At 38.7% G+C, this 25,396-nt stretch overlaps 1 protein-coding gene across 1 annotated transcript in view; it reads left to right on the top strand.

The window, feature by feature from the left end:
• Positions 1-25,396, top strand: part of PPARGC1A (PPARG coactivator 1 alpha) — a 73,400-nt gene that overhangs the window by 42,655 nt on the left and 5,349 nt on the right. Inside the window, exons 8-12 of the mRNA XM_003205895.3 lie at positions 4,132-5,044; positions 5,627-5,731; positions 5,868-5,988; positions 15,632-15,753; positions 16,101-16,252. Coding sequence (XP_003205943.1) covers positions 4,132-5,044; positions 5,627-5,731; positions 5,868-5,988; positions 15,632-15,753; positions 16,101-16,252 — 1,413 coding nt within the window. The remainder of the gene's footprint in view (positions 1-4,131; positions 5,045-5,626; positions 5,732-5,867; positions 5,989-15,631; positions 15,754-16,100; positions 16,253-25,396) is intronic.

The raw sequence follows: 25,396 nt of genomic DNA on the forward strand, positions 1-25,396 counted from the left end.
AAAAGGTGGTAGAAAAGGCAATATGAACATGATCAGGTTGCATAGTGATTTGGAATTCATGAGCATCGTTGAAGATACTTAAACCCTGCTATTTGCCCACCTCTAGATCTGAGTTACTTCTTAGTTGTCAGAACAAATACTTCAGATCTATCATATAAGAACTTCTTTGACCTCAGAATGATTTCTGATCAAATGAGAGATGCAGAGAGTTGTCTGGGGGAATAAGACCTAGTGAATTATTAGATATTTTCAGGAGTCTTATTTATTCTCTGCAGCAGTGACAACAAGATTAAACTGAATACTAAACAAGCATGTAGTTTTTTATTATATGATGGCTATTTAATTTTATTATATTTTTCTGGCTTCTGCAATCTTATGCCACACAAAAACTCTGATTATTTTTTTTTTTACTGAATTGAGCTGTTACCATGTGTTCAGTGTTTTTAGTGGCCTTAAATAGTGTTTCCCTTGACAGTCCGTTTTCAGACTTTAAAAGTATGAAAGAAATCATTTTCCATGCCTCTCAAAAGCTCAGTGCACATATAGGAAGGTTGCACAGCTGTGTTCGCCCAAAAATACTCATTCCCCCCACCAAAGCACAACAAACATCATCAAGTGTTTAAATGCCTACAGTTACAGTCGAATTTTAGGAAGATTGGTGTCTGGTTAAAACCTCATTGCAAATGAGTCCTAAAAAGTCAAGATGTCACTTTTTATGCAAACGCAATTCCCTAATTTCTGATTATCGACTTAGCTGAGCTAAATGAGTTAACTAAGGTGGCTGTTTTTTAGTGCACTTTTGGTATGCATCACAAATACCTGCACTCTGCCAGAGACTTTATTGAAAGAAGTCACTCAGGGAGGTAGTGGGGCCAGCATACATGGGAACACCTTTTGTTGCACCGACACAGAGAAGACAGTGCTGGGTTGGCAGCAGTATTCACAAAATGATAGGACTGTTTTTGAGCACAAGATGAGTGAGTTCACACTATCCAGACAGAGCAAGGCAAAGTGCAAACGTACCATTTACTGAAGTCATTCAATTAAACAAAAGTCCCTACAAAGAAAATGGTTTTATAGCATGTCATGAAAAAATACTTGCCTTTTACTTTAAAAAGAAAAAAGACTGTTTAAAGGGGGTGATTGTAGAGTATGTACCACTTCTAACAGATTTGCTGTGCAGAAGTACATAAGTGTGACTGATGTAGAGGTACTTGTTTATTATAGAGCACATTTCAATGCAGTAATCATAAATATTGCTAAGGTTGTGCTCTGTTGAAATATGACCTACATACTCTTGATTGTTTGTGTTACGTGATTTGTCTGACACCCATTACATTCTGGGTAATGGCAGCCATTTGTTGCTGTGCACAGCAGGCTCTTTTGACAAAAGAAAATAGGCAGCAATAAAAAAGCTATAGTCTGAATTACATTCTGCACAGTGCTGCACTGCTGAGAGTTTGTGCAAGTGTGTTAACAATGCTCTGAACTGCCTCTTGTCAGCCTTCAGCCCGTAATGGCCATCTGTCCTTCCATAAATCTGTCAAAACCTGCTAAGTTCAAGAGAGCACAGAATATACCTTGTACTGTCAACGCTAAAATGTACACTTTTGGAGAGAAATTGGTGTGTATGAAATAAAGGTTATAGAATACTGTAACACTTGATTTAGGATCATGGCCTGAAGTGAAGATTAGCAGTGATTAGTGTAACGATGAGCAGAAGTGACACCAATGAGCAAGTGTGCAGCTTTACCATTTTCTCAAAGTTCACATTTTGGGCACTGGTCATGGGACGTGCTGACGGCAGACTCTGTAGCACCGACTTAAACAAGAACCAATTCAAAACTTTGCTTCCCCTTCATCCCCCAGTGGAAGTTTGTTCAAAAGTTAACTGAACATTTTTCAACTTGTATCTGTTTATACTTGCTTGTGTGCTTCCTGCTTCTGCTGAAAACCAGGAAAAGAGCCAAAATGCCACGAGGAAGTCCTTTCTTAGGATGTCCCCAGCACAGTTTTGCCAGCAAAAGAAGTGCCAGTAAATTTGGCTCAGTCTGTACTTTTGGAAGGGGTTTTTTTTTGTTATTGTTATTTTTTCCTCTCCCATCTAAAGACTGTTGGACTCCTCATTGGGCTTCTGTAAACTGTTACGTTCTGAGTATTATTTGCTTTCTTTCAGGGCTATCTTTAAAGAAACGGGAATGGAAACAATATTTTGTTTTGAATATTAGATTATGTCTTGGGTTTCTGTACTGAAATTTTCGTGTGTGCAGATATTTGAGACATTTACTGTGGAGTGGTTGAATTTTATAAGGATGGGCTGGAATTAATATTGTCCTACTTCATTCTTTCTTTAAAAACACATCTGAAAATTCAGTAACTAACCCAGGTCATTTCTGGGGCTATATTATTTCATGACTAAAAGTGCTAATTCTTGGTTGTTTTGTTATATTTTGTTTCTTATTTAGAAAACAATCCTTACTTACTCAAATCTTGAATGTGACTGTAGATTTTTAACCCAGAAATGGTTACTGAAGAATTTGGAAGAGGCCTGATCATTTTGCTGGAAATTTGTTTAATAAACAGAAATATTTGTTAGTAAGGAGGTAGATAAGGTGTGAAATGTATGCTGCTGAATTAGATGAATTTTTGGGAAGGAAGTGAAAATGGAGGACAAATTAGAGGAAATAGTCGATGACTTGGCACAAAACTTTTTCAGTTTTAAATTCACATTTGGGCTAACTAGACTTACAATATCTTTGCTTCTATTTCTCTGACTTTGATGGCGTTAGGCAAAGTCTTTACATAACCATGTAACCATTTTTTCCAAGTGCTCAGACAAAATTAGTCTTCTTTCTCACAACTGCTACTCATGTCTTAGTACTCGTATTGGGTTGTTTTGTTTTTTTTTCTGAAACAAATTCATTGCAGACAATGCAGTGGGACTCCCAGTCTCCATTTCTCATCCTTAGGGAGCACTATGCATTGATGAATGCTTTTTTTCTCTACAGCAAAACACTATAAAATATGTTCCATTTGCATTGATCTGCTGAGCTCCATTGTATAGTTAAAAAGACAAAACTCTGCAGCCATGTTTGAAACATTCATTTCTTGGAAGTGTCTGCACTCTTCATTCTTGCTATGGAAGTCATGAAAAGCTCATTGCTTGGGCTAGAAAAGGAAATCTTGGACAGCATTGTTCAGTGTACTGTTACTCTGCACAGGGCTATTCTTTATAGAGGCTGAAGAACTTCTATGATTTAAACACAAATTGTAGAAAAAATAACTGGAAGATGTTGCTTTGGTTTGCAGGTTTTACTAGAATGGGCTGCAGTCCTTCCGGCAATTTCATCTCATCATAGTGATGTAATGCATTACAGTTATGTGAAAAATCGTGGTAGCTAGTGATATTGTTAATCTTGAAATTCTTATCAGTTTCATATCTTATTTCATGACTTTCACTAATATTTGGTTGTAGGTGCAGTGGTTCATTAAAATTGTACTAGCTTCATTGTTCACTTTGGTTTCAGTTGCAGAACTACATTTCAGGCAAAATGTATTAGTTATGCTTACAAGAATGTATTATACATACATTAGCAATGGTTTACTAAGTTAATGAACTGTGGAGACAAAGAGTCATTTCAGTCAAGTAGTAGAGTTGCTGTACTTCCTTACATTCAAGTTTTGTGTACTGCACAAGTTGCTTTGGTAGCTCTCATTTATTTTTCTTGGACTTCCTTTTATTCAGGTTTTTGTCTGTTAATTTCCTTAGATGTTTGACAGTGCCAGTCCTTTACTTTCCGTTTTTGTATCAAAATCTTTTTGATTTTTATCAGAAAAGTCTTTTGATTTTTATCTCTTGATCTTTTCTATCAGAGTCTACAGAGAGGCGGGTATCATGAAAGAAGGGGAGGGGTAGAAAGGATGTTGAAAATTAATGGCCATGCATTAGTACTGTTGCTATTGTTGTCACCAGAACTTTGGTGTCTCAAACCCTAAATACTCTAATTTCCAGATGAATTAAATTAAATTGACGTAGAATTGCTTTTTATCTATTTTAAAAAGCATGTATGTCTTTTCACTAAAATTTGTCTGCTTAAAAATATTCTGTTCCTCCTTTTTCTCCCCCTTCAGGCCTAACTCCACCTACGACCCCTCCTCATAAAGCCAACCAGGATAATCCTTTCAGGACTTCACCTAAGCCGAAGTCATCATGCAAGACTGTTGCACCACCTTCAAAAAAGCCCCGTTATAGTGAGTCTTCCAGTTCTCAAGGAAACAACCCAGTCAAGAAGGGTCCAGAACAGACTGAGCTGTATGCACAGCTTAGCAAGACTACAGCACTGTCCAGTGGACATGAGGAGAGAAAGACAAAACGGCCCAGTTTGCGGCTGTTTGGTGACCATGACTACTGTCAATCTGTGAATTCAAAGTCGGAAATACACATTAAAATATCCCAGGAACTTCAGGACTCCAGACAACTAGAATTTAAGGATTCTTCACCTGGGTGGCAGTGTCAGATTTGTTCTTCTTTAGAACAAGACCAGTATTTCAAGAAAGAGACTTTACAGACAAGTAAGCAGGGATCCCAAGGTAATAACAGAAAACAGCTCCAAGACCAAGAAATTCGGGCTGAACTGAATAAGCATTTTGGTCACCCCAGCCAAGCTGTTTTTGATGAAGAAGCAGATAAGACCGGTGAACTAAGGGACAGTGATTACAGTAATGAACAATTTTCCAAACTACCTATGTTTATAAATTCAGGACTAGCAATGGATGGTCTCTTTGATGACAGTGAAGATGAAAGTGATAAACTATGCTACCCTTGGGATGGGACACAAGCCTATTCATTATTTGACGTATCGCCTTCTTGCTCTTCTTTTAACTCTCCATGCAGAGATTCAGTATCTCCACCCAAATCCTTATTTTCTCAAAGATCCCAAAGGACACGCTCTAGATCAAGGTCCTTTCCTCAACGCAGGTCTTGTTCCCGTTCTCCATATTCCCGATCGAGATCAAGGTCACCCTGTAGTAGATCCTCTTCAAGGTACAGTGAGCAATTTCATACATCAGCATTGTCGGTAATAAGAAGGAAAACAGCAAAAACACAGAGTGACTTGAAGGAAATAAATAATTAAAAAAAAAACCAACAAAACAACTTGATCCAGTGCAACTGTTTTTATTGCCCTGTTCTGATTAGCTCTGAAGGTTACAGGATTGCTGCAGAAACACTCGTTGCCATTATCCTTTAAATTTGCCAAGTTTACACTTTCTGAGTGGAGCCAGTCAGGTCAGAGGCAGAGCAATTGGAGAGATATACACAACTAACCTTTCCCATTATCTGCAAGTGCCCAGTGCCAATCTAGCTGCGGTCCCTATCAGATGAAGTTGACAGTGGCTGACTCTGTGCTCTCTGTTAGCCTCAATAAGAAACATTATAGGAGGGGGGCAAAATCACTTGAGGCCCCTTAGTTGACTAGGAGATCGCAAACTGTCACTGGAAAATTTCACAGGTAGCTTAGAAGAAATTGTAAGGTCAGGTAAGAGGTAGCTCAGGAGAAAATGGTGTCAATAGATTCAAAGTGAATGACAGAGGTGAATGGTTTTTGTTTTTTCTTCTTTCCTGCAGATCTTGCCACTGTTATGAGTCCAGCCACTGTAGACACCAAGCACACCGAAGTTCTCCCTCACGTGCAAGGTCGCGATCCAGATCACCGTACAGTCGCAGACCCAGGTAGTGCATTTTGTGTGCATTTAGTGTGCTTTTCAGCTGGTTCTGTAGAGATAATAAAGCATTCCAGAAACTGTATTACTAAATTTACATTAAGAAATGCAGGTGCTTGATTTAATGACTAAGTTATGTTTCCTAGATATGACAGCTATGAGGAATATCAGCATGAAAGGCTGAAGAGGGAAGAATACCGCAAAGAGTATGAAAAACGGGAATCTGAAAGGGCCAAACAAAGGGAGAGACAGAGGCAGAAAGCAATTGTAAGCACTGTGAAGATAACTTTCATTTTGAAATAGGTTTCTGTTTCTTTTGGTAGATTTCTAAAACTCTAAATGAGATTCTATTTTCTTTCTTCTTTGTAATGGAACAAACAAAATGCAAAAATCTGTTTATGTGCATTTCTGTGTATTTAAAATTTTAGGCAAATATATGTTTTCATAACAATTTGTGTTTTGATTGTACAGCACTATTTTTTTCAGGTTCTTTAAATTGCAACTCTCCAGGTCAGTCAACAGAAAAAGAAAAAAAAGAAAAAAATTTTTAGAAAAAGGCTTCATCCCAGACAGCAAAGGATTAAAAGTGACCCAGTCTATTCCTTATAGTGATCTATCAGTGAACCCACAGTTTGTACTATATGTCACCTACCAGGATGCCACTGGTCAAGTCTAGTTTCAGTATTTCTCTTCCTCTGCAGAAGCAATGTAAGAAGCCAATAATCTGCTTACATACTGGTCACTAGATGTTTCTAGTAGCTGTAATTATCTATACAGAGAGTACAGAATTTGAAACTGACATCCAGAGGCATGTCTTTTATTGTTTCTTTCTTGTCTATGACACGGTTTATTTTTAAGGTATTTTTAAGATTTTTTAGCAAAATAGTCGGAAGGCACAATGCAATTTAAAAATGTCATTTCACGCTGGCCCTTTCACAATGAATGTGTGTTACTTGATTATTTTGTTCATCTGACTGAAGTACCTGCAGCAAAGGAAATACCCATGAGGTGATAAGCAACTCCCTTGCCTGTATAGCAGCAGGACAGAAAAATGGCTATTATATGGATGTGTGGATTTTGCCCCCTTCTAGTTCCCCTGCATGATGGTTTTGATAAGCTGGGAGCTGCTGTAATTCTGGACTCCACTTGTGATTGTTAAGCCTATCTGGTGGGCTCCCTTAATGTTCTCTCCAAAGCTCAAAATGAGTAGATCTCTTTCCAGTACGTTTAGTGAACTTTGTAGTAAAAAATTATTACAGACTCTTGGCATTTCTCCAAATACTTACACCCTCCAAACTACATGTATGAAGATCAGCAGAGACTAGTATAGTCTGTGGCAATGAGAAGTTCTGGGAGGGAATATGCATCTTTAGTTTATGGATTTCATCTCTGTTGCTACTGTTCTTAGTGAGCTTGATAAATCATTTTGCTTTTTCTCTGCACCAGGTGACCTGTGTACATAATGTAGGTGATACATAAATTTTGTAAAGCATGAGATTCAGAGCTATAGCATGTTCTGATCTGAAACTCAGGGAAGCTGTCAACTGTTTATGGGCAGATCAGCACAGTTCGGTGATTAATGGGGTGGGGAGACTCATGGGACCACGCCCCAGGAAAAAGGGAAAGGGAAAAGGGGAAAGAGTAGGGATATGGGCCTAAAAACAAAACAGTGGTAATGATCTGAGGAGAAACAAACTAATTTACTAAATATGATAGTGGAATGTAAGATAACAATAGAATATAATTGGAATTGAAGCTAAGAAATAAAAAAAAATGAGAGTGTGTCCAAAAACTGAAGGCCTTACTCTAATGCTGAAGGCAAGATGGCTAGGGAACACACACACACTGCAGAGATGAGCAGAAAGGAAAAAGGGACCTCTCGTGACTTGCAAACAGTTTTATCGTTCCCTCTGAATGGAAAACAGAAACACAGAATCCTGTGGGGCATGTAGTTGTTCTTCTTTTCTGAGAACCAGATACCCAGAAATATCAACAGTCCATGGCATTGGAGTATTAACTCTTTAACTCTCAGTGCACTACATAATGTTATGATGTGGAATACTGATAAAAAAATCGTAAAACCATGACAGAAGGGAATGGAAGGATTTTGCATGGCTTCAGAATGGGCTATATTTAAGTCAACTGTTGGTGTTTTTCTTGCTTCCATCTGTTTAGAGATAACACTGACTTCTGGCAATCGTAACTTACACTGGCTGTTCTTTCTTAGATCCAACATAAATTAGAGTTTTAAGTAGACCTCTGTCATGAATGTATCTTGCTACTTCTCAATTACTGTATCTTCCTGGTATAAAAACCCGAATCCTACTGAGAAGATAGAAAATTTGATTTAGTTTAAAATGAGGAAATGTTTGGCTACTAACTAATGAAGGGAAAAGGAAGAAAGAGAAGATCCCTGAAAAGTTCTAGATGTGCTGCACTACCATATTCTCCAAGTTAAGAATTTTAGTCTTTTTTAATTCAAGACTGAATTTATTTTCTCTTCTAAAGTGAGCATTGTCATGTTAATTAACTTCATTAATGAAATTGTGTATTAATAAACATAAATAAATTAGACCTGAAATGATGTAGTGAGATGACAAATCATATATTTATAAAATATCAATAAATAGAACATGGCAAAAATTTTAAATGCAGTCATCCCAGAGCTGCAGGAAATGTAGCTGAAGTCATATTAATTCCTTTCTCCAAAGTCTACCAGCACTTTCACTTTAAAATCTGTGTTGAATCATGCCAGTTTATTCCCTGTGCGAATCAGTGGGGGATAGGAGACAGCATAGAAAGGGAAGCCTTGATTCCACAAAGTCAGTGATAAGGTGTGTATTAACTGAACAAAGGTGCTATTTTTCGTCCAGCATTCTCTATTCCCTTTCTTACTCCTTTTGGCTTATGAGTCTCTTATGTGTCACTCCTTTCTTTCCTAAAGGGCCCAACTCATTTATTGTTCAGTCATAAGAATCCCTTCCATCTTTCCTTGAACTCTTTCTCTAAGTTCCATAAGTTTAGATTTCCATAAATTCTGCATTGGAGTCTTTTTTCCTTTCTTTCCAGCTCATCCTCATGCTGCAAGAACTGGTTCAAGACAACATGTCTCCTAATACTGTTAAAAAAGCAGCTCAAAGATTGAGCAGTACTAGGGCCCCAGGTGCTGGCTACTCAGGGAAGGTAGCTTTTCTTCATGAAAAGCACAGTGCTGAGATCTCAGGGAGCTGGCTGTAGAAAAGATGCACAGAGGAAAGGGAACAGGAACCGTGACTGAACAAAAAGCCATCAGGTCTTACTGGTTCAATATCTGGAATTACTCTCAGTGTGACAACAAGAGTGTGAATCCCAGGAAAAAGAGATGAGAAAAAAATAGGCATATTTTAATCTGTCAAAACCATATGTGTAGCAATGCCCTCTGATTGTGCAAGCAGCTTGTATTTTGGCAGATGCGAAGATATATTGGCAGATTGCTGAAGAGGCTTGTTTTAGAAGCCTGTGCGCATGCTACATGGCAAAGGTATATTTAAATGGCTACACGGTCAGTCTGCATGCGATGTATTGGCTGCAGTAGCTTAAGATCAACTGAAAGCCTGAGCTGGCATTTCTCTGTATGGATTCCTATCTAGATTTACAGCTATATTCAGGTGGCTTAACTTCAAAAAGTTCTGTGTTATTTTTCTCTTTGCTTCTTCTCTGTCTTCTCTTTGCCAGTGACTGGAGATTCAGTGTCTTTTTCATGGAGTGGGACCTTTATTTTGAGCAGTCTCACACAAAAAATATAGAATGCTGAGCCCACAAGTCATTTTTCAGTTAGAAAGTCAGGATATTTTTGTCATTCATTTATTTATTTGTATTCTTGGTTATGATGCCTTTCTTAATGGAATAAATTTTAGCAGAGTGTAGTTTGATCTTGATGTCACTTGTCCACAATTCATTTTAGAATGGGTCCTCATTGAACAGAAGGCCAGTCTGCCACCAAGACTCACTTAACTTAATAGTGCTCTCCAGACCATCGCAGAGACACATTCATTCATCATGAAGCTCCAGGAACAACTGTAGGACAGAACAGGCTACTCAGAGCTTTCTAGAAATTACAATCTAACCCCCAGCCAGGGCAGATTGCTCTGTTTTGCCAAGAAGACTGAGGACTGTTTTTTTCTTGTGTACACCCCAGGCATTTCTTAGGCATGCAGGCTTTTCCTGCAGCAGATTATTAGACCACATGGCAAATACCTTTCGGGGCATGGCTTCTACCTTAGTAGAAAATTACTATTAGCATTACTACTTTCATATATAAGTGCTGACAGCCTGTATGAGACAAGTCCCTGCCCCAGAGAGCTTACAGGAGCAAGAAGATAAATTCACTGTGAGGCCACTGCAGCGGAAAAGAAACACATGGTTTCAAAGAAAATAAATTTCTCTGCAACAGGAAGGCAGGAGAAAGGTGGTTTCCTAAATGAATGCTTGGGTTCTTTGAAGTCTGAAACCAGACACAGCCCATAATGGAGTAAATTCCCACAAATGAAGGAGCAAATGCATGTTGGTTGTTTAGTTTGGACTTTTTTTGTGGTTGCTCATCTTGGTGGGCCTGATCCCAGGCATTCTACTTTTTCTGTACAACTTACTGAGAATATTTCAAATGGATTGTCTAAAATCTTGAGTTTTATTGATCCATCGCTATGTTTTCAGCAGTCACCCTGGAAGGTGGCAGAACTTTTTCAGTCCTCAGCCACACAACAAGATTTGAGAATATTGTGCAGTGTTCTTTTTTCTTCTTCACTTTTTGTGAGTCTTCCTTTTGCCGTTCATACATGTCTACTGGTCATACTTTATCTTCTTTAATACAGAATCTAGAGCAATGTTTCTTACTATTATTATGATGTCCAAATCTTACGTTTTACTGGCTCTTGCATTCATAGCATTTCTATTTTTCAGACTCTGCCCAACCACTCTCATTGCTTTTTCAAAACGTTTTCTGGCCTTCAGTTCTATGGATGAAGATGAAGTTACAAAACACTGGGCATGTAAGGTGTTAAAGAAAGGGGCTTGCACCCAGCCAGCCACTTGTGCTGCAGGAAGCAGCAGAGCTTTGATAAGCTTAGAATCATGGAATCAGTAAGGTTGGAAAAGACCACTGAGATCATCTAGTCCATCTGTCAACCCATCATCACCTTGCTCACTAAACCATGTACCTCAGTGCCATGCTTATCCTTTTCTTGAAAACCTCCAGGGACAATGACTTCATCACCTCCCTGGGCAGCTTGTTCCAATACCTCACCATTGTTTCTGAGAAGTTGTTTTTTGTAATATCCAACCCAAACCTCTCCTGACACAACTTAAGGTCATTACTTCTTGTCCTGTCACTGTTCACCTGGGAGAAGAAGTTGACTCCCACCTCAGTCCTTTTAGGTAGTTGTAGAGATTGATATTGATAAGCCTCACCATCTTTAATACCCTTCTCTAGACATGCTCCAGGGCCTCAATGTCTTTCTTGTAGTGAAGGGTCCAAAACTGAACACAGCCTCGACATGCGGCCTCACCAGTGCTGAGTACAGAGGGGCAATCACCTCCCTGCTCCTGCTGGCTACACTGTTTCTGATGCAAGCCAGGATGCCCTTGGCCTTGTTGGCCACCTGGGCACTGCTGGCTCATGTTCAGCTAACAGCCAGATCCTTTTCCTTCATGCTGCTTGTGGTAGACCTCAACTTTATAATTTCTTCTTATTTTTAGTCTCATCTTCACATAGAGCATAGTTGGGCTCTTGGAGAACGAGTTATGTACCACAGATGTGCAGACAAAAAATGGTAGGGGAAATGAGGACAGCAGCACCCAAGGGTGCAGTAAGGAGAGGCAGACAAAGAAAACAAATGTTAGGTGAAGAAGCCAGGTACAAAAAAACATGTGAAAACTAATATGTCTGTTGGCCTGGGATTTAATCAAATTAAAGGTTAAGAATGAGGAAGGGGAAACAAAGTGAATTTTGTAGACAACCTTTGCAAGACAAAAAGACCTTTAACATCAGAGATATTTTGGACGTGAGTGATAGTTTTATTGACACTTAAATTTGTGAAGGTATATCCTGGTCCTGTTTTCTCCAGGCATGCTAATGTTCTAGCATTTTAATTTGATACTTGAAATAGTGATTTTCAGTCTAAGATTCTCTGCCACATTTGCCTCTTCAATTGTTCTTACTGCCAGGAGGAAAGAGCAAGATTAAGAAGAAGGAAATTTAGACAAAGAAGACAGACATACTGGGCTTGAGGAAGCTGTCCGAGCTCTTTTTTTTTCCTTTATTTACTTGGTAAAACAATGAGCTATGTACACTTAAAAGCCAGAGCAGATTCAGGTTGGGTATTAGGAAAAACTTGAGTGGTCTGGCACTGGAACAGGGAGGTGGTCACCATCCCTGGAGGCATTCAAGAAATGTGTAAATATGGTACTAACAAACATGGTTTGGTAGGCAAAATTGGTGGCAGGTGGATAGTTAAACTAGATGAACTTATAAGTCTTTTCCAACCTTAATGATTCTGTGATTCTGTGATGGTAAATCATCTGCATTTCTGGGAGGGGAATATGAACACAATTGTCTGGAGTTTCCTTCAAGTTCATTTTCCCCCATTAAGTTGAAAACAGAAGCTTTTTTCCCTTGTTCTGTAAATTTCCAAGGCATATATCATCTCCTCTGACAAGTGCAGTAAAAAGCATACTTAATATGCACATATGGACTTAAGCATGTAATGTATTATAAAAATAAGGGTCTTTAACATTTAGAGGTATCTTATAATCTTGTTAGGCTTGTATAACTCTTATTGTTAATGGGAGTAAAATGCAGGTGTTTTTTTAAATACAAATATTTCTTTCATAACCACTTTAAATAAGCCAAAGCTAAACAAGATAAAGACAGTGCTGTATGAATCCTGTGTTCCCCAGTACCTCATACCATCACAGCGTTCTGCTTAAAAAAAATACTTGAACGAACATCTCCTCATGTACACACTAGAGGACATATGGTGCATTTCAGCTTTAAATTTGAATTTCCTTAATTTTGCAAGTTTAACTTATTCCCTTAGTGATAGTTTAACAGGCGTTTTTCAGTTGTTCAGTTTTGTTTTATTACAGTTGTCTTAAAGGGATATTAGATATATAAAAGTTATTAGAAGGATAGAGGAAGTAAAAATTGCACAGGCATGCACACAGACTTATGGGGAGCATGCAGTAGTTACTTCCATCACTCTGCAATATAACAATCTCTGTGTCAGGAAGTGAAACATTATGTTTTTTCAGTTGAGATGTATTATCTCAGCTAAAGTATATTAAGCAGTCTGCTATGTTATGTTCTGCTCCATCTGGTCAGCCATTTAGGTTCAATAGCAAGTATCAATGGAATTGTTTCTTATCAAGTGTTTCAATGCAGTTAAATCCTTGATTTGGTAAAACAGTCTGAAAAAGTAATTACTGTGCATATGCAGATTTTCTTCTTTTTGAAGTTTATAGCACCCAGCCATACTGAAAGGAAGCAGAATGAGAATGGGGGAAATGGAAGAAATGCAGATTTCTGTTGCTTGCTGTCTGTATTTCCTAGTTCGTAGAAGGTCTACCCAGACTCCTGAAACAGGAGAGTAGGAGTAAGAAACAGCAGCTGCCTGCTGAAGTAACCCTTCTTCGTAAATGTACGGCCATCCATGAGCATGCTTACCCTTCTTTTAGCTGTGCTAACTTCTTTAGGCTTTATGCCTCCAACAAAGAGCAAGAACAGCTTTTAAATGGTGAACTTTAGAGGGCATAACATTTAAAAATGAAAGTGTCTGTCCCAGCAGGGCAATAGAGGACTATTAATCTTATCATCTTGGTTCCTTGGATAATCAATAGAAGCAGTAGTTTCAGGCATTTAAATGAGACAGTTACCTGATCTCTTTGAGTAAGGAGAGCATTTACATACTTTGGAGGAGCAGTCAGAGTCTCCACTTGGCCAACCGGGGCTACAAAGGATCCAGAAAGCTGCAGTTATCACTTTTTGTGCTATACCTTAGTGAGTACGGCTTTTGTCCAAGAAGTGAGAGTAGTGGATCTGTCCTCTGGAGCTCTGGACTCATATCTTCAGTTTCTCTGGAACACAGATGAACTGGATTTGGGCCCCTGAGATTTGTGAAACCAGGAAAAGTGTAAACAAAAATAGCGACTCAGTATGCTAGTGAGAAGTGTCTTCTGTTGGGAGGCAGGTATATTTGTTTCAACTTCCAGCTGCAGGAATTGTTCATTTATTTCACATTAAACAGCTTCTGGGAGCAGCGTGCTGTCCTGTGAACAGGGAACCATGATTTCGCATACCCATATGAAAAGGAGTTCTGATGGTCCCTTCATCTCAGATGAGTGCTCAAGCAAGTAAAGAAGCGGCATCAGGATAATTTCTGTTTCCACAAGCATTGTGGTCTGATCTCAGTCTTACTGTCTTATGTGTGCCAATTAGCTGTGGTCCAGAAATGACTGGTGCCTTATGCCTGTCTGGGGACTCTCAGAAAACATACATTTTGTGCTATAGCTGAACTGTGACACTGTAAGCTACCTTACTCTTCAAGCTAGGATGTTTCTGAGCAGGAATGCAAATCTGTATTTAGGTCCCTAGAGCCTTCAGCGTTGCACAGTTGAGGTGCCATTAGCCTTTAGGCACCTTCAGGTTAAGATAGTCAAGAATTCTCAGCAGTCAATATAGCTCCTTTGGAATTCAGCACCTACATTCTATGCAAGTCTCAGGTGTCCAAGTTGATGGTTTAAACTGACATTGCTCCACTGACTGACAGATTTACATCAGCTAAGAATTTGATGGAGGTACAATTTGTGGGACAGACACGTGGGTGTGTGCAGGGGTTGAGCAAGAGGCCAATAGTTCTCCAGGCCAAAGGCAATCAGAGCATTGGGGCTATCTAAAGCTACTGCTTCTTTGCTCTGATTATTCTAAGGTCAGTGGCTTTTCACTTTTTTTTTTTTTTTTTGGTTGGCAACTCACTGAATGACTTTGTCCCCAGTAAGGTGCTAATCCAAGTATTCTTGAAGTGACTCTTGACAGGTTTTCCCTGTCTTTCTGTCATTCTCCTGAGCATTTTCACTCAGAAAGGAACTATATGACCATGACTGGGTTATTTTTAAAGTGTCTTTGTTAGTTTGTGCCAAGTGTCAAAGGAACCTGCAAATGACCCCCTAATCTGTAAAATCAGAAAATTTTGTCATGTTCTTCTTCCTAACAAAACCGAAGGTAGTGGTGACCACAGGAAATATTTTATTCTTCTCTCTTCCCTCCATTTATTTATTTTAATATTTATTTTAATAAAACTCATTTTCTGGACTCCTCACAGTCTTCCCTCTGTTTAAGGTATAGATTGTGATGGAACTGCTGATTGCGGAATGAGTCAGCTCAAGAGTCATCTGAGTTTATAATGTTATGTCTATAATCCATTTTGTTATGTTTATGATACACTTACACACTTGCTGCATTATTTTATGCTACTTCACAACTTAGTTCCCAGTGTTGTATAGCTAGTAAGAGAAAGGGGATCCCTGGTCCTGGAGAATTTGTAATCTTAAAGAGCAAGTCATGGGAAGATGGAAGGGAAAAAGATGCAATAAGATACAGAGGGAGTGGTCTGTCATTTTATAGCAGAATAGTGACAGCACTCAATGAAACCTTCTGGGAGAAAATCACCCAAAAAATCTGGCATCGTTTAAATACCTTAAAGACTTTCCAGGAGAGAATATTTCAATCAGTAGCGGAAAGCAGTGGATCTTCCACAAGTGATTATTAATATAATTATGCATCCTCTGCATATCCATGTGAATGTATTTGTATGCATATATGTGTAGGTTCCTCTGTATTGCACATTTGGTAAAATCTTGTCCTGCTCTTTCTTAACAGGAAGAGCGTCGTGTGATTTACGTGGGTAAAATCAGACCTGACACAACCCGAAAAGAACTGAGGGACCGGTTTGAAGTTTTTGGTGAAATAGAGGAGTGCACAGTAAATTTGCGGGATGATGGGTAAGAACTTCTGAAATTTACTCTTGTTTGAGAACTGCTGTATGTAAAAAATTATGGCAGTAAGATTACTGGTATGGCAGTTACCAGTGTAAGTACTGTTACAGATGACATGTTGAGTTCAAAACCATATTTATTTTCTTTCATCCTTATTTATTAATCTTGCTAGTTGAGATTTCCTGTCCCAGAAGTAAGTATTTAGCTGCATGACAGGACGATCAATGGATGCTGTACTTCTGGCATTTCCACTGCTGGATCTCCTGCAAGTTCTTGCTTTCAGGAAGGGGTTACACAAATTTGTGTTAACTCTTTTTAGCCTTTTTTTTCACCACTGTCTTTTTTAATTACAGAGACAGCTATGGTTTCATCACCTACCGCTATACTTGTGATGCCTTTGCTGCTCTTGAAAATGGATACACTTTACGCAGGTCAAATGAGCCTGACTTTGAGCTGTACTTTTGTGGACGCAAGCAGTTTTGCAAGTCTAACTATGCAGACCTAGGTAGGTATCTTGTTCTCTGTGAATTAAAGTACATAACTGGAACCATGTTGTAACTCAGAAGAATTTAGTCTGCTTGTTTTTTGTGACCTGCTTCTGTTACTTGAGTGGTCAGTGTAAGGTATTTAAAGAAGGTGCTTTTTCACTTGCACATTAAAGTCTACTAATCAGAGCTGTACAATGTATTAACTTTTTCAGATATTTCAGACTGTGAAAATTTTTTTAAAGCCCATTTCCATCATTAATGAAACAAATGATACGAAGTTGGGAGGATTGGCTAACACGCCTGAAGGCTGTGCTGCCATTCAGCGAGACCTGGACAGGCTGGAGAGCTGGGCAGTAAGAAACCAGAGGAGGTTCAACAGAAGCAAGTGTAGGGTCTTACACCTAGGGAGGAATAATTGCATGCACCAACACAGGCTGGGGGATGAGCTGCTGGAGAGGAGCTCTGCAGAGAGGGACCTGGGCATCCTGATGGACAACAGGTTGGCCATGAGCCAGCAGTGTGCCCTCGTGGCCAAAAAGGCCAATGGCATTCTGGGGTGCATTAAGAAGAGCATGTCCAGCAGGTCGAGGGAGGTGATCCTCCCCCTCTATTCTGCCCTGGTAAGGCCTCATCTGGAGTACTGTGTCCAGTTCTGGGCTCCCCAGTACAAAAAAAGACAGGGATCTCTTGGAAAGAGTCCAGCGGAGGGCCACAAAGATGGTGAAGGGCCTGGAGCATCTCCCCTATGAAGAAAGGCTAAGTGAACTGGGTCTGTTTAGCCTTGAGAAAAGAAGACTGAGAGGGGACCTTATCCAGGTTTATAAATATCTGAGATGTGGCGGCCACAGTGGTGAGGCCAGTCTCTTTTCAGTGGTACGTGGAGACAGGACGAGGGGAAACGGACATAAGCTGCAGCACAGGAAGTTTCGCACGAATGTGCGTAAGAACTTCTTCACGGTGAGGGTGACGGAGCACTGGAACAGGCTGCCCAGGGAGGTTGTGGAGTCTCCTTCTCTGGAGATATTCAAGTCTCGCCTGGACGCCTACCTGTGCGACCTGGTGTAGGGAACCTGCTTTGGCAGGGGGGTTGGTCTCGATGATCTCTAGAGGTCCCTTCCAACCCCTACAATTCTGTGATTCTGTGCTCAAATGAGTTTGGAGTGCACAAGAAGTCAGGGCTACAAATGGTACTTTCAGTGTATACTTTTGCAGAGAGGGACAGTTTCTACAACTTTCAATATAATACTGCAATTTAGAAAGACAACTTGCTTGTTTTTTTTAGATAACTTTCTCAGAAATATCCTAATGTCAAAAGCAAGATAATCTAATCCTTTATGAACAACAGGGGAACTATTTAAACAAAGTTATGCCCGTTTCTCTGTAGAAGGGAAATAGGAAGGCAAGAAGAAGATCCATAATAAAAAGAGCGAAGTACATGAAATTCTCAAAATACAAAGAGTTAGTAGAATTGAAGCATCATCCTTCAGAGAATGAAAATTCACTCCTAGTGGAGCCAGAAGGGAGAAAGAATATGACAAGTAAAATGCAGGCTGCAAATTAGCAAGGCAATAAGGAAAACAGAAGACAAGGCTGCAAAGGGTACAAAAACAAATAAGAGTCAAACCTATTACCGTATCAGAACTTTCAGGGGAATCATTGGATTTGTTGGAGCTAGGATTGAATAGAACACTTGAAAACGATAAAGGCATCACAGAGATTCTGAGTGATTTCTTGTCATCAGTCCTTGCCACAGAAGATGTTGGAAAAACATACACCCAACATTTCTGATAAAGAGAAAAATGCTCCTTCAAACTGAAAAATCAAAGAGGAGAGTAAACAATAAACTGAAAGCAGTAAATGACAAGGGATGAGTTTGGCCCTACTCACATCGACAGGTGTTTTACCACTGATTTTCACAACTACAGTCTTATTCTTCAGAACCAACAGCAACAGGCCAACAGTTCTGAAACACAAAAGGCTGAGTTGGGCATCACAGCAGCCTATTCAGCTTGCAGCAGCAGTTAAAAGAGCAAAATAAATTGAAAGAATTAGATAGGGACAACAGAAAAGATAATCCTGAAAAGATTATTATTAAAAGCATCATCTACTCGCTTAGAGTTTCTACTCTAAGTCACTGACACTGGCACTTTCAATAGTTGACAAAAAAGACCATGGAAGAAAAATTAAAAAGATGCAAAGAACCAAAGTTAACTTTGCAAAGGAATGTATAAAAGAGGAACCTGTAGAGCTATACAGAAAACTATATGATCCAGGAAAATAGGATGCTCTTCAACTTTCTCACATTGTTAGCAAAGAGTCAATCAGAGCAATAAAAATATGTCAAGTCAAATGTAAAAGAATTAAACATTCTACTGTGAAGACCACAAAACCGTGTAACAAATTCACAAAGGCATCTCCTTAACAAGGTGGGGTTCGTGACCATAAACAAAACAGTTCATGATAATAGCAAGGAATATTCTTTGGTGAATTTTTTCACCGTTTTTTGTATGGTTGGTTGGTTTTTGTTTAGTATATGTGATTGAATGTGTAGAAGCACAATACTCATTGCTCAGTATTAATAAATCTGTGATGACCTTGCTATAGGGATACAGAAAAATCTTCATATACTTTCTTAAAGATCCATTACAAGGACTTGCTCTTCTTTCCTCAGAGGTTAACATAATAAGATGCAAGTGCCCTAGGTAATATCCAGCCTTCTAGATACAGAACGTAAAATGCTAGTATTTTAATTTCTTGTTTATTTCCATACAAAGAAATTAGTGATGTGACAGGACACACAAGTCTCCACAGAAACTCATTTAATGATATGTCCTTTCCCTTTTCTCTTGCCCTGGTGGAGGAGACTTGAGGTTGGAGGGGAGTAAAAGACAGTAAGATGAGGTATGGACCACGGCTGTAGCAAGGACAACGATTACAGCTAATAGGTAGGGCTGCTTCAAGCATATGGCCAAACTGCAATGAGCTATCTGTTCTGTGCTCTATCCTACATCTGTCATGCAGGTGGTGAGTAGCTCAGATATCTACTAGCCTTGGCCACTGGGCATACTGGGCTCCAATCAAGAATTAAAACAGAAGCACTGTGCTATCCATGTATGAAATATGTGACTTTTAAGTTATAAGATAGGGCTGTCTGAGGAGTCTCTTGCATAATTCATAACTTCTGAACTTCGTATATAAATCAAATAGAAGAAAAGTCTATCATTTCCACTTTGTTGAGCACAGACTTCCCCCACAACTTTCATGAAGACTGTGTGAACAAACTCTCTGGAGTGTTGCAGATAATGCTCTTCATAATACTCATTCATACACTCACACAAGTAATTTCAATATAGTATCATTCAACAAATATTTCTATGAAAGGTTTCTGCTCATGTCGGTCAAAAAATACACAGTAAAAATCACAAGATAAGTTACTATTCGTGTTTCTTTTTTTTTTTCCTCTTGGTTTTCCTAATCTATACAACTCATGGGCATGCTGTTGACAAATTTATCTGACTGATGTCATAGAAAAGGGACTACACATTCCAGAATGCTCCCCAACATCATATGAGGCTCCAAAAGTAGAAAACTAATATTCTCTAATATCGACAAATTTTAAAATGCAAGCAATCCCAGTATAAGTGAAGTGTAAAATTATTAAGAGCAACATAAGAACTGATGTTATCAAAAAAACACACGTCACTCTAAATACACAGCTTTAAAAATAGCCGAAACCTTGACTTACTGTGGCTGTGCCGGAGACAGTTTGTGCATTTGTGTCAGCTGCACTCTGTTCGGAGTGTGTCTGAGCAGGAGGGTACATGTTTAATGTGTGCTCTGGAACAGTGGTTTGGCCTGTGTAGTCTGGAGCTGGATGAGGATGTGGGGCTGTGTATTCTGCAGGTATACCGTTCTGAGGAGGAGCAAACTGGGCTGAGGCATAAGGCTGTGCCATTGTGTCAGGAGGTGCTGTAGCTTCCTGATTACCCTGTGAAGATCAAAGGGGAAAAAAAAGGAAGAAACGTGTGGTGAGATAAAATAGTTTAGCAAGCAAGCAAGCATTGCTGGCCTGAAAAGGGCACAACACTAGTTTTCTTCAGAGTATTTCTTATCTGAATTAAACCCACTTTCCTAACACTATTAAATCTTATTACAATTAGTATCTGCTGTTCTCTGGATAATTACAGACTGCTCCTTAACTGCAAAATGCCAGTGAAATCTTACCTCAACTAAAGTCTCAACTCAGACGAGAAAGATGGACAAAACTTAGTTCATTCCATACATGTTTCTGAGTGCAACTGCCAATACAGAGCTCTGGTAAAGTTACCCCATAGCCTGGAATCCATTCTGACTTACCACCTACAGAACTCAATACATGTTCCCTGCACTCTGAGCAGAACTGAGGTGTATTTTGTTAACACACCTGAAAATATTTACATTAAGTAATGCCACACAAAGTATTCAGAGGTGCAATGTACTGAACAACTGCAAACCACACATGCAGAAACAATCAGATTCAATCCAAATATTAAGCATTTGAATCTAAAAAACAAATCAGCTTGAAAACACCATTTAACATAGATTTTTTTTTTTTTTAACGTTACTGGCTCTCAGAAGAAATAGACAAAAAAACTTGCAAGGTCATATATACATGAAGACCATAGTTATTCATCTCCATATTACACTATACCTGTACAAATAAAATTAAAGATCTCATCTCTACATAACTAGATCCATCCTTCTGTTTGATACAAAAGTGGAAAGTCAAGCATGCTAATTTGTCAGACATTTAGTATCGTAGAATAATTTATTTTTTAAAAGACCACAATGACAATTAAATGCAACATTAACCTAGCACTGGCAAGCCTACCGCTAAACAATGTCCCTAAGCACCACATCTAAACATCTTTTAAATACCTCTGTGGATGGTCACTCAACTATTTCTCTGGGCAGCCTATTTTAATGCCAGATAACACTGAGAATTTTTCCTAATACCCAACCTAACCTCTCCTGGCACAATTTGAGGCCATTTCCTCTCGTCCCATCACAGCTGTTTGGAGAATAGACCAACCTCCACCATGCTGCAGTCTCCTCTGAGGTAGCTGTAGAGAGCAATAAGGACTCTCTTGAGCCTCCTGTTCTCTAGGCTAAATAACCCCAGCTTCCCACAGCTGCTGCTCGTAAAACTTGCACTCCAGACCCTTCACCAGCTTCACTGCCCTTCACTGGGCATAACTCAGCACCGTGATGCTTTTTTGTTGTGAGAGACCCAAAGCTGAACACAGTATTTGAGGTGCAGCCTCACCAGAGCCAAGATAAAGGGGTTAATCACTGGCGTGCTCTGCTCAGCCCAAGTAGTAATGATACTATGGAAGAAAACATATAAAAACATATAAAACATATACCTTCAGGTATAAACTATGTCCAAGCAACGATGTTACAGATGACATTGCACTACAAGCAGATAATACAGGGACTGTGGACTCCAAAACTAAGATGGGCTAACTGGTTTAAAAGATTAAATTATATCCCTCTAAATATTAATTATAAAAAATAGTATTTGAGTAAGTGTGCAATTTGTTTTTAAAATATTTTTTTCCTTTTCTCACCAAAGTATGCAGACATACTGTAACAATTCAGTTTACTTCTACTCATCTTCATTTCCTAGTTTCAGAATAGGCTAGATGAAGAGAAGTCATTCTTTTCACACCTATGGACATTTCCAGCCAATTTCAGCTACCTCAGATATTTGTGACCTGACCTGAACTGGGCCTAAACTCAGGAGTTTTTAAAAACTTGCAAAATCACATTTCAGGAACAAGACATGGTACAAGGTACGCTTGGAAGAGAAAATTACATTTTGCTTTGTAAAAGGCATTCACTGTGTCCGAGAAAACAAAGACTTTATATTAGCAATTAAAACCCCCTCCATTTTAACCTGATCTTTGGTACTTTTTTACTGCATGGCCTGAGCAAGTAGTATACCTCGCTTCATTCACAATCTTTAAAAGGAGAATAGTTGTCTTTACATACTTCACTCGGTTAAGTCAGTAAGTTTTATTAGTATAAATCCATAATGTTTCCAAGGTTATTATTACACTGCAGCTTGCCTGTTAAAAATTTTAAGGGAGGTTTAAAACTTGCAAATGTGTATTTATGTTCTCTTGCACTACAATGGAAAGATTTCTTTCTTATCTCCTTCTACTTCACCTAAAAATCCAGATTAAAAACAGCAATGAATGGATTCCACCAGAGACTTTTACTAAATGTTAAATAAATAGTTGTAAAACTTTAGGGAGGGCAGGGGAGCTTTTTTTTTTTAATCAACTGTTTTAGGGTTGATGTCAGCAAATGGTAAGAAAGAACTACTGCCTCTATAAGCATTTTTCACCATGCTGGCTTTGAAGCTCAGTAACTGGTACTGATGGTCTTTAGGCTACTCGTTTATCTTAGATGCTAAACATGGCATTAGAGTCAGCAGCTGTTAAAAAAGAACAATAATGATAACAAAGGGACCAACAGATATGGCCAGGTGCATTTGATCTACAAGTTTTTGTACTACTCCGAGCCCTAAACCAGATGTTGCGAGACCACCCACTGTTTCTCATTAACATTGACAACAGCTCTATGAAACCCTGATTAATATTCCAAGCGTTCACATTTAGTGCTAATTACAGCTAATATTTAATTAAGAGGGTTGAGCTTCTGTAAGATTTCTCACTAGCAACTCCAAACAATTCACAATTTAGATTTACCATAGAATGGCAAACTGCATGGGAAATTCTGACACTCACACCGTGGAAGCTCCTCTACCTCATTCATTGGATGCATTACACTGAGATCTGAATTGCTTATTAGTGGGAACTTGGTTACCAATAAATAGGGATGGAAGGGCCAGGCACGGCTTGGTTGGTTCACATTTTTTTGGTTGTTTGCTGTTTTTTTTGGGATCATACATATACATACGTATGTTATGTATGTATGTATGTATATATATATGTGTATATATATATATTTACACGCGCACACACCCCTTCTATAGATTCAGGAATTTGCAGTCTTTTCCATTAAAAGAAAACAAAAATGCTTGGAGTAGAACACTGGCATGCAAAGTTATCATTCCAAATAGTATGTTCATTAAATATATTTGGATATTAAAAAAAAAAGAAACCCATGCTTATTCTACATAAGTTTAAAATAAAAAAAAAGACAATAAATTTGAGTTGTTAATCTCTTAAAAGCTGCAGCCTTCAAAATCAGTGACTGTTTGAATCAGAATTAATTCAGTAGACACAATTACAAAGTAGTATAAAAGCACACGAGTATAAACACAGTCTTTACTAATTATGTAGGTATCACATCAGTAGCTTGCTGTTTAGATTATGAATTTCCATTAAGAACAATAGAGTGCAAACTAACATTTGTATAGACACACAGTTGACAGAAATTCCAGGTGACACAAAACTGTTACATTTGTATGGATCCTAATGAATCAAAATTCTTTAAATAGTCACCTAAAAATGGCACGTCACTGTGTCCTTTAAAATAAAGTGAACTGAAATGAACGAAGGAAATAGTCGAGCTAATTCATTAAACTGAGAATATGAAACTGCCTTGAAAGCAACAGGAAATATTGATCCTTACTAAGCCTGCGAACTCAGGTATTAGGGCAACCTCTAAACTGCGGATGACAGTACACAGACGTTGCTTAATACAACCTAGACATTAGAGGCTAAACAGAAGTTGTCGTTTTGGACTCATTTCCAAGTACCTTTAAGTTTAAATGACCCTTTAATGCTCGCTTTGCGCATGGTTTTTAATAAAGTAGTTGCTGGCAACAGAAAGAAGAACAAAGGATGGCAGACAGTCAGGCTCGGTTAAATGTTCTGGCCTGAGGTTTAATGAAAACCACATTTCAACTGAAAAATATGCTTTACGTGGCAGTGTATAAAACCAGCTTTATTGCTTTCTGGTTAAATGTTGAGCTGTAGAGAACAAAACAAGAAAGCATTCCAACGATAAAGGTAAGTGAAATCATTCCTATTGAATATATATTATTCCACTTGAAGAAAAGCTTAGAATTTGAAATATTCCTAGTAGCTCAGATCTTAACATGTCATTTCAGCATCTTCAGCTCTGAAAGGATTTCATAATTAAGAAACCCATGAAAAGTGTCAAAACATAATAAAGCAAGCTTGTTATGTTTGTATACAAAAGACAGAGTACAGAAAATATTATGCAGTGTTCCTTTTTAAAAACACATTTGCAGCATTAAAAATGTATTTATTCAATGAAAACCATTCTGCTTGCTTGCATTTTTAAGTCTAAGTAACAGTTTATTGTTTGTTTTACTCTATTTTCTGTTTGGTGCATCCTGTTTCTTTGGCAAGAGATATTTTACATTTCGAGGAAGCCTCTCATACTGTAGTTAAATGAACCAAACTGCATCATATCCTTAGGGCATGGAAACAAAGAAGAAAAATGCAACGTTACTCCATAAACCTGCTGCTTATAAGAACGGCTCTGTCAGATATATCAAGCACAGCAGAGACACAATCACCGCTGCAGTTTGCCTTCTTTCAGAGCAACTGAAGCCACAAAACATGTATTAGAAGCCTTACATGCAGTGCTGCAGCTGGTTAAAGGAAATGCCTTGATTTGACTAAAAAACAAGAGTTTCAAGTGAAAATAAAAGTGAAAATACCTGCTGTACCATCCCGCTCCCTTTATCCTCCATAAACTTAGCCAGCTGCTCTAGTCCCAGGCCATACAGCATCTGCCCAAAGCAAGCATCAATTACGGATGAGGGCGTGTGAGCAATGTAATGTGTGTAAGAGTGTGGATGATGGGGGTGTTCGAGGAGGGGGAGCTAATCCAGGGTTTACTGACCTCCCTCTCAACATCTGACTGCTCCCAAAACCTAATCCAGATGGGGCTTTTTCAGCTTGCTGGGCCTCGCCCCATCAATCACAGCAGGCCACTCCTCTGACTCCTGCTACTAGTTATAGAGTGCACCACTGAGCAGATGATTACACACAGAAGAAGAAAAAACACAGCTTGACTACATTAATAGCTGCTTCAAAAACATCAGAAATGCTACTATGTCAGTTTCTGGAAGCAGAACATTTTTGTTTTAAAATTAAGATGGCTGTACTCAAAGT

Source organism: Meleagris gallopavo, chromosome 4 (assembly GCF_000146605.3).
Source record: "Meleagris gallopavo isolate NT-WF06-2002-E0010 breed Aviagen turkey brand Nicholas breeding stock chromosome 4, Turkey_5.1, whole genome shotgun sequence".
NCBI classification, from domain to species: domain Eukaryota; kingdom Metazoa; phylum Chordata; class Aves; order Galliformes; family Phasianidae; genus Meleagris; species Meleagris gallopavo.